Consider the following 15,909-nt stretch of genomic DNA (forward strand, 5'->3'; position numbering starts at 1 on the left):
GCGCTAATGCTGCACCCATGGGGTGTGCAGGTGTTACACAAGTGCCGTGGAACGTCCGTAGGATGCCCACACAATCTATGCTCTAATTGTCTTATTTCCTACTCTCTAACAGTCAGGCAAGGAGCCCCTTGCATAATGTGCCCCGTGCGCAGTTCGCAAGTTTTGGGGTGGGGATTGAAACCCTTTCTTAATCTTGTGTGTTAAGTGTTTGTTACTACTTGCCACCCCCAGCTTACCTACAGAAAAAACTCAGTTCACCAAGAGATCTACAACCTTCCTATGTCCTGTGGGCTACCTGCGTGTCCTGCACAAGTTTGCCCATTTGTCGTCTGCAGACAGTCCATATCCACATAAAGGCAATTGTGACTAATCCCTTAAACAAATACTATACATTTAACAATTCTTACCATGTGCTATTTTTCTGTAAATGAATAGAAGATGTTTAAACCAAGGCATTCCTTGTTTTCTTAATCCATTTTCAAAATAGTTTGGCACATTGTTAAGGCACTTAGTACTTAGTAAGACTATTTATTTCAAGTTTTTTTTGTTTTTTGTAAACCATGGACATTTTGCATTAGAGAATTGTAAATGTATATATCAAATGGCATTCCTCTGTGAATTTCATTAAATCTGTGGAGTCCCTCTTTGTTCGGGATCCTATCAAATACAAAAGTACAACCGTAGGAATAAGGGGCATGTTAAACTAGAGTTTGGATTAGGAAGACTTGAAAAACACAAAACTTTGCCATAATGAATCGCCTCAACCCCAATCCTTTGCAAAGTTTAAAACCAGGTCACAGTGTAAACAAAAAAATCCTTTTGTAGAAAAAAAAGAAACTACAGCAACCTCCCTTATATTCAATAACTGCCACGACTGACAGGCTTTTCCATAACTACTGACAACATAAAAGCTAGCCTGCCAGTAAATCGACAAACACTCCTAATTCCTTGAAAAAACCCCACTACAAACATCTCTCCACATTGCCCTTCTACATGCCTTCAGTCCATCCCCAAGGATTTAAGCGGCCCTAATAAGAGGCAAACCAAGGCCATGAGCCCAGCGATTATTCCATCCCTTAATTAGAATTCTCATTATTTACAGAGAGAGGGGGAGGACTCGGCAGTCACATTCACATCAAAGGCGTCATCCAAAGGCAAAGATGATAATTAGATAGACTAATCTGTTCTCTGAAGTGTCTGTTCCAAATCAACATTTCTAGAGCATTTGTTTTCCTTTCCTCTCTCCCATTGCTTAGCTAAGAGACTGATCAATTAAAAGAGATTCACTGGTGGCTCATTTTCATTCTGCCATATGCAGCGCTTTTTCTTTGCACCATTGTAGCTGTAAATGTGATATCTATGCAATTCTCTGCTATTTGTTTTCAAGAAGGAGGCTGTAACTGATGAGTATGTTTCAGGTGCATAAATAAATGCCGTCCGTTTATTAGTGTCCTTGCTGCAACATCTGTTTTTTTCCCACCAGTATCAACAGATGGCACTGTTCCCCTGCTCAGCAACTTGAGTGGACCACAACTTCCATTCCACTCTTTTCTTTTCTTTCCTGCTCTTTCTCAACATCTCTGCCTCTTTGTCTGTCTCATTCCCCTTTTCTCATTTGCTTAAGCAGAATGAGGGCACCGGAGAATCATTAAGTGTAACTGCTACCTGAGATTAGTGAGAAGGACTCAAATGAAGTGTCACTAATATGAGGATTACAACACCAAAGCTACCTGTAGTCCTCCAGTTCAAAACATATGACAGAATTTGGTGCTGAAAGACAAGGCAAAAACAATGTTTACAATGTTTTTGTTTCAGACAGATGCTGATTCCTTTTGTGTTTTTGCATAATCTTCACAAATTCAATTTTGTCACTAAAACAAATGTTATTCAAACTTTGAGTAAGACCCTTTTTATAAAAAAAGTAAAACAATCTTTTTTTTAAACCTTTTTTTGCACTGAATTGACAAATTGTTAAAATTGCTTTGAGAATTAGGGATTACTAAAAACAAAAAAACAAAAGAATTGCTATAGTTTATTGAGTTATTTACATGTTTAAAACTCTCCAGAACTTTCTCAACAAAGATGCATTTCAAGAAAATCAGTTAAAAAACAGATTTAGCACTGACTGGAGTAAAGACCTGCGTTGCTGACTAAAACATTTTCATTGTTTTCTTTGTTTTTATTTCTAAAAAATTGGATGATTCTCAACCAGGCATCATCCATCACCATTACAAATCACTTTTCTTTTATTTTTTATTTTTAGATCAACCCTTCAATTAAATTATTGCACTTTTCCTGAAGTAAGTATTTATTCTAATGCAACCACAATGGGAGCACAATCCTGTGCTTTTGTGTGCTGGTTCCAAGTCTGAGTAAATGCGGAGGTTTGTGTCAGAAAGAGCTTCTGACGTAAAATCCAAAGCCAAATCAATCGTGAATAATCAACAGACTTTTGTTTTTGGATCCCTTGGCCTAGGTTAACAATGACCACTACCAGTGCTGCTGACCTACAGGGTGCCGATGGAAATTCCACAATTGTTGGTCAAAGAAGACGAGAAGGAAGACATGTTTGTAGGAAGAGAAAGAAAAGAAAAGAGTGCAGGACTTAGAGAAGGAGCTTTGGGTGTAGAAAACAAGAGTTGGCCGATATGATGGAAAGACAAAAAGTGGACATCCTGTGTGTTCAAGAGACCAGATGGAAAGGGAACAATGCTCATAGATTAGAAGTGGTTTCAGACTGTTTTCTCATGGTGTGGATATATAAAAGAATGGAGTAATCCTGATGGACGAGTTTGCTAAAAATGTTCTGAAGGTGAAGAGAGTGTCAGATAGGGTGACGAGTCCAAGTTAAACGTGTGATGGTAAATGTTGGCAGTGCTCCACAGGTATAATGTGAGCCATAGAGGAGAAGGAAAGATTCTGTTGGGAGACAGATGAGGTGATTCAGGATATCCACAGAGAGGAGAGTGTTGATTGGGGCAGACCTTAATGAACATATGCGTGAGGGAAACAGATCTGATGAGGAAGTGATGGGTGAGTTTGGTGTTCAGGACAAGAATGCAGAAGTATAGATGATGGTGGACTTTGCCAAAAGAGCAAAAATGGCAGCAATGAAAAGGTTTTTCCAGCAGACAAGTGTACAGAGAGATACTGCACAAGGCGAGAACCTATGTGACGGATGGAACACAAAGGTGGTAGATCTATTCAGCTTGGAAAGGTAGAGAAATAGAGATTGAAAAGAATGTGAAGGTTAGGTTAATCAGGTACAGGGATGGAAATGTGTTGACCGATTTCACAAGTGTGATGGAAAGATAGAAGAAGTTTAAATAGCTGATGAATGAGAGAAATGTTAGAGAGCACTGGGGAGTAGATGGAAATGTTGGGGGAGCAGGAAGTGGCAAAGATCAGTAAGGAAAAAGTGTTGATTGCAGTGAATAGGATGAACATTTGTGAGAAAAGTATTGTTCTATTCAAAAGAAGAGAGAATGACAAAAGTAGTAGCTGCATTGATAATGCCTCTAAAGAAGTAAAGAAAAGTTTAACAGGAGCTGAATTGTGTCATTGCAGAGGAGGTTTATGACAGGATACAGAGAGAGGAGCTGTGGTTCGTATAAGAAAGTCTTGAGTGGCTGAGAAATTCCTTGGAGTTGTGCAGGACAAGAGCTGTAAGACAGTGGTGAGATGTACTGTAGGTGTGACCGAGGAGATCAAGTTGGAGGTGGCGTTATGCCAAGAATCAGCTTTGAGCCTCTGCTTGTTTGTTTTGGTAATGGACAGACTGACAAATGAGGTTAGACAGGAATCTGTGTGGGTCATGATGTTTGCAGATGACATTGTTGTCTGTAGTGAGAGCATGGAGCAGGTGGAGGACCATTTAGAGAGGTGGGCGTTTGCTCTGGAAAGGAGGGGAATGAGCACCAAGGAGGAGATTCATGGATGTAGTCAAGGAAGACATCAAGATGGTGTGAACAAGGAGGATACAGAGGAATTGGATGGAGATGGATTATTGGCAGTGGCAAAGAAAAAGTCAGAAGCCATTTAGTCTATTACTTTGAAAGGATTATCATGCTTTTCCTGATTCCAAATTAAGTGTTCTAAAAAGTGATCACACTTCCTGAGAATTAAATGCTTTTAAAACCACAACAAAAAATAATCTCTTCATAGGCGATCTTGCTTCACACTTTATGCAAAAAGATGGTTAGGTCTGTGAGAATCAGATGCTTCCTTTCTTAAAAGATAGATGCATAATTTAGAGTCAGCAGAATGTCAAACTCAATCCATAATGAAAGTATTTTGTAAAGGCTCAACAGATCTTTGCAGGCTCCATTTCACATTCTGAAAAAAAAACTTTTCTTTTATACAGGAATGCCACACATTGAACTTCATATTGTTAATGCAAAATATATCAAACCTAATTAAAAGTTGAAAAGAGAAAGAACAAAACATTTCTAAGGTCTGACTGCAGATATTGTTTAATAGCACACTTCTAAATCCAATTGAATGCACACTGACAATCATCATGGCCAGTTGAGAAGAAAAAGGTAGTTGACTGGAGAGAAATAAGACCTCTGAAATAGTTTTTGTTGAAAAAATTTAATATAGCATTTGTTGCAAATGATTTGAGTGTGACGCTGTGCTTTATTACTCCTTAAACAATGCCTGTTTTTGATGGTTATGTTAACATGTTAGAAAGAAAGCTGGAATTCATGAACAGATATGACATTTTGTTGAAAACGATTCTCACTACTGACTGTCCTTGAAAAACAACAATATACAGGACAGCAGACATTTTTGGCCTCAAGGGACAGAATAAAGATGCTGGTGAATTGAGAGGGGAAAAAAAGCAATCAAGTCAAACACAACTGACTGATGAGAGCAGCTTCATCTGCTCTTAATATAATATTTTCCTACTTTTATATATATATTTGTTCCACACATCTTCAGACCACTTGAACAAGAGGGAAAAAAGACTGTTTTCAAAACGTGTTTGTTTTTTCAGTATTAATAGCCTAAATAGAAAAAAAAATAAAATACAAAAATCACTCATTTAGTTTTTCTTTTGCCTCCTCCAAGAAAGAATAAAAATCTTTAAACAATCTTGAATAATTCGAATTTCCACTGTCAATGGATATAGAAGAGGCCAGGTGTTGTGAGAGAAACTTTCTGACAAGCAAAACAAAACAGGTTTTAGTCTTTGTTTTTTCAAAAACATGCATACAAAATATTTTTTTACTCTAGCCTTTTATAACGTGGTGACCAAAAAAGGTCCCTGATAGAAAATCGATTTTTAAATTGACAAGCAGATATTAGATTTTAAGTATAGACTGGAAATGTCACGGTGTATCAGGATGACTAGACTACAAGGTTGAGGGAAGACCCAGAGTTCTTTTTATAACAGAAAACCACTCTAGGTGGGAAAAACTCTACAGACATGAGAGGACTTGACAACAGCTTGACTCAGGTAAGGAAACCAGGACAAACAGACTGAACTAATGCAACACTCCAACACAGACACACTTAAATAGAGCTCAAACAAATTATCCCAAAGTGCAGACCTGTGCACCACTCATGGAGAGCCCCAGGAGAGTGGGCGGAGCCCTCCAGGAGAACCCACAGCCAACCTGCACAACAGGTAAAACAAAACAGAACTGAAGATCGTGACAGCAAATGTACAACAGAACAGAGTACCTGCTGTAACACACAAAGAGGTTAACTAGGGTTACCTTGTGAGTTTTGACAAACAGGAAGCATGCAGAAACTGGATACTAGAGACGTCTGATTTTTATTTTTTTAACTCCATATTCGGGGAATTCTGTGTTAATTCCAGGAAATGATCTTCACTAACCCAAAAACAGTTTTTCCTATTTTAGAATAAGAAAAAAAGTAATTTTTGTGTACTTGTAACTGTATTGATATAGATATTCTTGCTCAGTTTGGGGTATTATGGGAGCTCAATATATTTGAGATTGTGCACTAAGTTTAATGTTTACAGCTTTCAATTGATCATAATTTTGGTTTAGTTTATGGATGAATGTGTTTGTCATTTGATGTGTAAATGGTAAAACCCTTCATTCATCAGTGGTTAAATGAAATTGATCTTAATTCAGACAAAAGAGTAGAAACATTGTTGAGTATTTTATTTTAAATGGGACGATTATTAACCTATATAAAAATATCTAAGTTAGACTTGCACATTGAACATTTAATATTAATTGTTCACATTATTTCCTTCTCATATACTACATTTTTTGATAACCCTAAGAGTTACAAATAGTAACTCTATCCTCGAGTATTTAGAACAAGAAAAAGCAGTCAAAAACAATTACTTGGACCTTGGACAAACTTCTTTTTGAGTCACACGCCCACGTCAATGCTCAGCTACAAGAGGGACTGCTTTAGTTCAACGATCAATAAGTGTGCAGGCTGCGTCAGCTGGAGAGCACTAGAAACACAGAGACGTAGAGACTTGGTGATCTTCAAGACTAAATGAACACAGCCTTCTGTTTGCAAGGCACAATAAAAGGGAATATTTGATGGCAGCAATCACACAGCAGGCCACCGCAGTCTAAGGCCCTGATGTCTTCTTGATCAACGTAGTGGAATACAAATGACAGAGAACACTATGCTAAGAATGCTGAAGTGATCTGTGGAATAAGCAGCTAATAAAAAAAGATCAAACTTTTTCAGCTGCACACAGCTGCAGTCAAGATGGTGGATAGAGCGCCACTTCATGCCAGAGGCAGAAGTTGGTCTTCTCCAAAGCGGAAGTTGTTCCTCTGTGTGACACAAGAATATATGTGATTTAGTACCAGAGAAGAGATGGCCGAGCACAAAAACATTAGAGAAAAGTGAAATTGTAAACAAATCTTTGACTTTGTGTCACGTGACATTTCAAGCGCAGGTTGGAAGGAGAAATTTTCACCTAGCAACTTATTTTTTCCATTTTTTAAATTGAAATTAAACATTTTATTTGGATTCACAACACAGTGTTAGCTATATCGCAGTTCACCTTTCGCAGTCTTGCAAATTTTTTTCAGTTCACTTTTGCAAAATTTTTTTGGAGACCTTCTCAATTAATCTCTGTGCCATGTCTCCTGTACCGAGTGTTTCAGTACACTAAATTAACATAATTCTTTCGGTCGCGATCAGATCTTTTTTTTCATTCCATAATACTGAAACTTTTTAATTTAAACTAGAGAAAAGTGGTAAAATTCTGATGACTGTTTGGTGAATGTGTATAAAGCGTGTAGCGAGAGGTTTGACAGACTCAAAACATCTCTAATCCTAGTTTGCAAATTTCACCTATGCAGGTTATTTAATTAATCTGTCAAGCATGAGGAGTCCTTTGTCTATATAAATTGACCAGAGCCTCAAAGAAGGCTGCATCGTGTCCACACCCTCTACTGATCCATCCCGCTTCTCTTTCTTGTTCTGCATCCTAGTGGCGTGTCTCTCCTTCCCCATTATTGTCCTGCAATAAAGCTCGTTCTGTACTGCATTGTGTTCTCTCCAGGGGATGGGGGCTTCTCGTCTTCATCTTCTCCCAGATGAAGACACACAGATGCGGTGCGGCACAGATCTAGAAGGCGGGTCACCCCCCCCATGCTGGCCTCCTCTCTGACCTCCTTTCTGGTTTTGGTGCTCTACCTCTGTTTTTGTCCAGGTGTCTAATAAAAGCCAAACAATGTGCACTTGTTCTATAAGGAATTCAAGTTCCTTGGAATTTCCACTAATGGCCAGAACACGGAGCTCTGAATTAACACAATAAAAACACACCCTGTCACAATTACATGAGCTTCAGCTTTGGTCGACAGGTTTTAGTCTACTTTGCTTGGACAGCATCATCTACAAAGAAACCCAAAAAAAGAAAGAAGTACAAGTTTGGTTTTGGAGAACACCATCTTTTGCTTCTGGCATGGGGTGGAGCTCCAACTACCATCTCGTCTTCAGTGAGACTCTCAAACTTTTCTGTAATGTTGTACGTCATTGGTGGATGAAGGCACTTCAACAAGAACCAGTGATTTAGACTGAAGACAATCTAATTTGCTTGCACTCACAAAAACACCAAAAGCTGATTTAAAATGGCTCACTTTTTGCTTTCCCTATAAACTCTTTACTTTCTTTCTGAAGGTCATGTTCAATGCGTTATTTGTCTGATTCTATCAACAAAAAATTCCTCACACATCAGAATGTTAATAATGAAAAGTTGTACAGAGAGGACATGAGAGGACTGTGAACTTTTCCATCTGTCCAATTATTGTTCTATCAGACTTCAGGAAGGGACAAGTTCATGCAATCAAGATAACAAGGTGTTCAAGTGAAGATTGGACAGCTGTGCTGCTGTGCGGGAAGCAGTCACAGAAAATGGTTATTTATGGATCTCTTCCATGTTCCAGAAAACAAGCTTAAACCAGAAAAAAATCCTGCTGCATGTGCAGCAGTGAATGCTGCATCCAGCAGTTGATTGCTGACAATTTGTTAAATGGTGAAATACCTGAAGAAGCTGTGGTTTGCCCAAGCATAACAAAAATTGAAGAGTCCTTACATTGTAGAAAACAAAACAAAAATTCTAGAAACCAAAATACAATTATAAAAAAGAAGCAAAATAAAAATGAAGCATTTTGGAAAGTAAAAGTATTTCCCAGAAACCAAAAAGAAATGTTAAAAAAAAGAAGGAAATTGAAAAAGTACTGTGGGACATCACTGATTGAATGATGATGTTTGTCCAACATTTCAAACAAAAGTTACTTGGCATGAAGCGATATGGACATATTCTGTACTAATCATAAAACTTGTATTAGTCTGGGGATGTTGAGGACACATTTGACAATACTTGAATGTAAAAAAAATCAAATGGCATCATCCACTCAGCGATGTCCCATGGTACCTACCTTTTCCAGTTTCCTATTGTTGTTCGTTTTTTAACATTCCGTTTTATTTTTTGAAATTGTGTTTTGGTTTCTGGAATTTTTCTTTTGATTTCTAAAAACTAATGTTTTTCCATAATTTGTTTAGGGTTTTTCCTTGTCGTTGTGACAATAATATGTTTTTTCGTGAAGTGATTTTTTGACGTGATTTGCACTTCAGGGCCACCATGTGGAAGAGATGCTGGATCCTGCAAACTTCTTTGCTGAAGCAGCAGTTTGTTTTTCCTGTACAGACTGCAGCTGCCTGATACAATTTATGGTGAAAAGCAAACTGCAGTGAGTCCTAAAAGGACCTTGTTTGCCTACTAATCTTGACCATTATGAGTCTCTCCAAGATATTCAGAATGAGTGATGATGTGAGAAACAGCTCTGTTATTGTTGGGCTCAGATGGATGACAACAAGATAGGATGTCCTCTAATGCAGCAAATCCCTTTTTTCAGGTCAAAACTTTGGTTAAAGAGGCTCAGTAGAATCTCACATAGCTGATCTACCCAAGCCTTCGGGACTCATGGGGTTAATGCCATCTGTGCCGGCAGGCTTACCTTTGTTCAAACTGTCTAGATTTCCATTCACCTGTTCATTAGACACCAGCATGCTGGGGGAGAGGGCAAAGCAAACATTGGCATCCTCTGATATGGTGGCAGTTAACGTTTAACTAAACAAATGCCAGAACTGCCTAATAAAAGCTTTATTACCTGAAAACAAAACCTAAAACATGCTGAATTACAGCAAATGTACAACAAACTGGAGAAAAAATTATGTTGCTTAGTTAAAAATGATGCTAAACAGTAGTATTTTTAAACAATTATACCAAAAAGTATGTGCAGTAAAAGTAATAAGTGGGAAGTAGCAACATTGAATTAAACTTTACTGCCAATCATGTAAAAATGTTGCATATTATGGTAAATATGATCCAAAATGCTAGATGTCATTATGAATCTGCTCAGCTGAAAACATATTTATGTGTGCATGACATTGTATGTTAAAGCAACTCTAAAGATAAAAATAATTGGATTGTATCACACCAAATTTCTGGTAGCTTACAATGTTTTTCTGAAAAAAATAAAAATAAACCCAGACTCTAAGACAAATGCACGCAATCTAACCTTTGATATCATCACCTTGCTTCTTTTCATTTGAAATCCTATAAATCCAGAAGTGCTCTGAATTTTTAATAAAACTTAAACTGTGATTGCGGAAAGACCATAAAGTGTTTTATTGTTTTTTTAGTTTTTTTAAAGAAGAGTACATGTGTAAGAGGCTAATCCCTGCTGAACAGTTTAAAGGTTAAAAGGTTTTTCTGGCTAAAATATTAAGTCTGAAGTTTTTAAAATGCACATTGCTTTAGCAAGAAGGTGAAGACTTCTCCTTTAATATGGGCTGAAAAATTCAAATTGTGCTTAATATTTCATGAAAAGTAAAAACACATCAATACCAGAAGTAGAGGTGGAAGCCTCCTGAATAAGCCGAACGTTTTGATGCCAAAATGTCTTAATTAGACTTAAAGTATTGAGTTTAAATATTACAAAAAAAAAAAAAAAACATACAAAAGTGGAAATAGTCTTCATTGTGTGAATGCTTTCAAACATTCACAGAATTCTCTTTTTTAACGTCATCATGAATTTCATGGTAGTAATCTGTAGCTTTATGCAGCATATATTTTTTTTAAAGAATTGAATGCACTGAATAAACTAAATATTATTTGGTTTAAAAAACAGCCTTCTTTTTAAACCTCTGAGTTTTTAATTTTTTTTTATTTTATTTGTTGTTTGAATGTCTTAAAGTCGCACTCAGATCATCTTTTAATCTACTGTAAACAAATTCCCAGTGGTTTTTTAAGTATGATAATCCTGTTTTTAGCTAAAATAGAGAAACCTGTGTTGTTTTCTAGGACATAGTTTCTGCAAAGCTGCAGTAGTTCATTGGAAATTTGCCTCGTCGTAGGCAGAACCGTTGTGCAGAGTAAGCGCTTATCCATTTCCCATCATCCATCTGTTTACACTCTTTCCCACTAGCTTACAGCCTCTTAGAACCCCAACCTAACATTACTGGTGCAACCAAAATGGCAAGCAATATTGGAGTTATCCAGTCGTACAGTTTTGAGCCAAATATCAGCTCAGACGAGAAATACAGAGATGTAAATGGATCCATTTTTTCTACAGGTGGGTGCATCAGAATGGAGCAGGGAGCTTGCAGTCCACCGATTGTAGCACCTACAGGACAGACCAAAAGTTTGGACACACAGTAATCACAGCAAAAGGTGGCTACTTTGAAGAACCTAGAATATGACATATTTTCAGTTGTTTCACACTTTTTTGTTTTGTATATAATTCCATATGTGTTAATCCATAGTCTTGATGCCTTCAGTGTGACTAATTTTCATATTCATGAAAATAAAGAAACTCTTTGAATGAGAAAGTGTGTCCAAACTTTTGGTCTGTACTGTATATGAGGTGGCAGTGGTGCAGTGTTGGGGCGGTCAACCTCTGATAGGAAGATTGCAGGTTCGATTCCCGCCCTTCATAGCCATGTTTCGAATTGTCCTTGGGCAAGACACTGAATCCCACCTTGCCTCTGGTGGTAGGTTGGCACCAGTGTTTGGGAGTGGAGCCACCATCAGTGTGTGATATGTGAATGGGATTGTGACTGTAAAGCGCCCTGGACTTTCGCTGAAGGTAGTCACGCGCTATATCAGTATTTACTACTTACCTACGTCACTGCTACAAGCTATTTCAAACTGAATTTTTTTGTCTGCTCCTGATTACCAATGATTTGTATAAACAAATACTTAGAAACACAATTTTAAGATTAATTTCCTTAATCATAATCATTATCAAAAAAGACCAACGAACATATAAAAACACAATTTTCATCAAGTAAAAGATAGAGATCAGAGATACTTGTCCATCTTCCAAGAGGAATGGTCTAGAATGATCAACTCATTAGTGTTTAATCTTAAACTCTATAGAACTGAGATTGAGGTCTGAAAGGGACCTCTGCACTCCAGAACATTCTAATTTATATTTCTTAAAAGGGTTAATTGTTGTTGCTATCATGCTGTCAATTAAGGCTTTGTATTCAAACAGATCGTGTTATCAGATTAATTTGACATTTAGTCTAAAATTAGACTCACAAGCACATCTTTTATTTACAGTAATTCTTAGATAATTACCCAATTTTGTTGTTTTTTTGTTTCCAAGAATCCATACTGTGGTTGATGCTTAGACAATCCTAGATTTTTATTGTTAGAAACTCCAGTTTTTCTTTTGATTTTAAATAAGACAAATATTTGAGATGATGAAACACTAAATTCCTTAAGACCAACTGTCTAACTTCCATGGAAATTTTCTTTATGGTGAAATCTCATCTAACAATTTAAGTCAACCCTGCCAAGTGTTCAAAAAGTCTTCAAGGACAGTTCAATTCGGATTTTTTGCTTTTTAAAGTAAAAAGAAATAATTGCCTCAGGGTAGGGTGACAAATTATTTTGACTACCTCATTTTTTATTATTCTTCAAAAAAACAGATTATTAATTTTAAATTCCAAGTAGGCTTTCGAATTGAGGATTGTTAAAGTTTAATGAGACTTTATAAAGAATGCAGGATTTTATCCTTCACTGGGATCATCTACAACAGTGACCCACGGAGTGTTGTGTTTCATTTTAACTGTGTGTTTTTCATGTACTGCAAAAGGGCAGAATTGCATGAAGTGCATCATTTAAATGAGGCATTGAACTAGCGATTAACGTTTGCGAGACAAGCCAGTTTTGCTCTTTGCCCTTTTTTTGTTGTGTTATCTTTAATGCAAATAAAGCCACATTAAGAAAAGCTTTAGAATGTGGCTCCACTTCCTCTGTAGCAGCTCCAAATTAAAAAAAAGAGAAAACAATTCATGAGTTTGGCCTTTGTGACTTGCTTTACTTCAAGTACTGAATTCACATTCAGAGTGGTTTGAAATGTAAACACTTCACCCATGTTGACATTAGCATTCCTTTAAATGCCTAATGTAAAGTCTAACAGTTTCAATGGTATCATAATAAAAATATTTAAAATTAAAAGAAACTTGTGGCTAATTAGAGACTTAAAAAAAAAGAAAACCTACATCTAATTTCATCTATTCAAACGTATTCTCACAGAACTAAAAATTCTGTCTAACAGCAAAAGCCTGTGGAGTCAGTGAGATGCTTAGACGCTGTCCTTTGGCGCCGATGCCTTGATCCGCCGAGCATGGCAATTTGAGACACCAACAGTTGGCAGAGCAAACACCACTCTGGAATGTTTACTGCAGTTTTAGTGAGCAACAAGATCCTCATTATGCGGCTGAAGGGGAAAGCTGGGAAGTCAAATGACTTGGAAATAAAAATACTTGCTCTCAACTTTTGAACAGGAGAGAAGCAATACAATTTCATAATTCCTGTCTGTGGTAATGTTCTAATGTTGCTTTTCTAACAAACAAAAAAAAAAGGATATTCTTAAAATAGTTTCCAAAACTGTTCACATCCAGTGGAGGATCAATCAGCAGTCAATTAAAGAAACCAAATCAGAAAACTTGTTAGAAAAGCATTACTACAAAAACTAAATAAAAGAACTTTGTAGCTTAATTAGGTATTAGAGAAAAAATACAAACCTACCAGTGTTCATGTTATTATAAACTGATTGTTTTGATATAAGATATGTCTATATGCTTTATAGTAGACATGTATAGGTATAGATGCAGTTCTGCAATTATTTTTCTTTTCTCTAAGTATGTAAAAGGGCAAAACAAACTTTTCCTCTTTCTGTTTCCTTTGATTTCTCAGATTTAAGATGTCTTGTGAGATTTTTTTTGTTTTATGGAAACAAAAAGATAAATAAATAAAATTAGAAAATAAAATTAAAAATGATTTATTTAAAATCATGGTTTACTGTGTAACATCTTTGAACAAATCCATTTTTTTCTTATCAAACTAGCAAAAAACATTATGCTTCACCAAAAACACAAAATACTAAAGCAGTTATGCATGTTATTGCAGTAAAGCTTTACATTTTACTACATCTTACCATTTCTGACTTTAATCTCAGAATTCTGACTTTAAACTCAGAATTCTGACTTTAATCTCAGAACTCGGACTTTAATCTCAGAATTCTGACTTTAATCTCAGAACTCGGACTTTAATCTCAGAATTCTGACTTTAATCTCAGAATTCTGACTTTAATCTCAGAATTTTGACTATGGAGGCCTGTGAGCTACTTCTTTCAGTTAGCTTTAGCAACAATGTGGAGTCATACATGCTGAGTGGAACTAAAGAAAATGTCCTCTTTAAGTTTCTTGTTGCGTGATTGAAGTTTACCAGAGGAGGCCTCTGTGTTAACAACACAACACAAGGTGAGTAAAAAGAGATTTATATATTTGAAAATTGTTAATGAAACGGCGACAGACAGTGCTAGCATTTTGTAACTGTAAAATGTCTTTGAACACGTACGTATTCTGTTGAAATTTCAAGGGAAGCATCTGTGACTGACAGTCTCACAGAGTTTCAAGTTGTGCATTTCTGCACACTGCAGTTTTGTTTGCATGCAGCCTGTTTACATTCAACTACCTGATCATCTCATTTCTGGAGATTTAAAGATGTTTTACGTTCTGAAAATACTACTGGACTTGTTTTTATCCGACAGATTGTTGTGTTTTAAGTATGGGTGACTGTAAGGGCCACCGATCTTTATTTTGACTTTATTACAATATTTAGCTCTCAGGCGTCTTGTAACGTCATTTTATATCTTCTTTATCATCTTATTGGCCGACATACAGGACGGTGCCCCGTTTAATAAGTACCTATTTTCATAACATTTAATACCAGACTACGCAGATTTGCTTCCTTTACATTTGCGTGAGTGCAAAGGAGGCGCAGGTTGCGGAAGTCACATGAAACATCGGAGTGGCGTTGCGTATCCAGGGCAACCGTTATCTCTTCCTCGGAGAGTACAGACAGAAAAAAAAGCCATTTCTTGTTTATTTTTAACACCCACATTAGCGAAGTTAACAGCACGTCTATCAATGCTGCTACAATGTTTACAGAGAATATGCTTTAATTTTGTTGACAGGTGTAGTTTTGAGAGTTAGGGACAGTTTTAATGTAACGTCATCTGGTAGTTCTCCAAAATAAATCAGATAATTGACTCAGGCATGGAGTCGGCCGGCGGGTCAGGCATGGAGTCGGCCGGCGGGTCAGGCATGGAGTCCTCTGAGGGGTCGGGCATGGAGTCCTCTGAGGGGTCGGGCATAGAGGTGGCCGGCGGGTCAGGCATGGAGTCCTCTGAGGGGTCAGGCATGGAGTCCTCTGAGGGGTCGGGCATGGAGTCCTCTGAGGGGTCGGGCATGGAGTCCTCTGAGGGGTCGGGCATAGAGGTGGCCGGCGGGTCAGGCATGGAGTCCTCTGAGGGGTCGGGCATGGAGTCCTCTGAGGGGTCGGGCATGGAGTCCTCTGAGGGGTCGGGCATGGAGTCCTCTGAGGGGTCGGGCATAGAGTCGGCCGGCGGGTTGGGCATGGAGTCGGCCTCGGGGAGGCAGAGACAAGACTTAAATAAAAAAACGAGATTACAAGGTAGTTGTTGATGTAAACGGTCACAACAATGATGCTAAACACATCTAGACAAAGCCCTTTTTGCAACAGCTATGCAAAGCCCTTCATGGCTGATGCAAAAAGCTAGCATAGCCTGCTGTTCTTTTATTTACAAGATCCAGTTTAAAACAAATTTTTTTTTGATTAACTTCTGTTCTTTCATTAGCCTCATCCGACACTTAGAGACGTCAATTTTGTTGGTTTCACTGCTGCAGCTCCTCGGACTCTGCAGTGCTGAAGGATGTGGCTCACATGCGCCAATAGCACATAATTCTGAGATTAAAGTCAGAATTCTGAGAAAATCACTGCATTGGCTCCCTGTGCGTTTCAGGATTGATTTTAAAATTCTTTTAATGGTTTATAAACGTTTTTATGGTCTCGGG

General features: G+C 37.5%; 1 protein-coding gene across 1 annotated transcript; it reads right to left on the reverse strand.

Annotated features, from left to right (window-relative positions):
• Window positions 1-6,728: 6,728 nt before the first annotated feature.
• On the reverse strand, window positions 6,729-15,452 carry LOC105357051 (cornifin alpha-like). The gene is made up of 2 exons (XM_011490988.2): window positions 15,126-15,452; window positions 6,729-6,776 (listed from the first exon to the last, which is right to left on the reverse strand). The coding sequence occupies exons 1-2, from the start codon at window positions 15,450-15,452 to the stop codon at window positions 6,729-6,731; spliced, it is 375 nt and encodes a 124-aa protein (XP_011489290.2).
• Between the last annotated feature and the right edge of the window lie 457 nt (window positions 15,453-15,909).

This window comes from Oryzias latipes, chromosome 3 (assembly GCF_002234675.1).
Source record: "Oryzias latipes chromosome 3, ASM223467v1".
Taxonomy (NCBI): Eukaryota; Metazoa; Chordata; class Actinopteri; order Beloniformes; family Adrianichthyidae; genus Oryzias; species Oryzias latipes.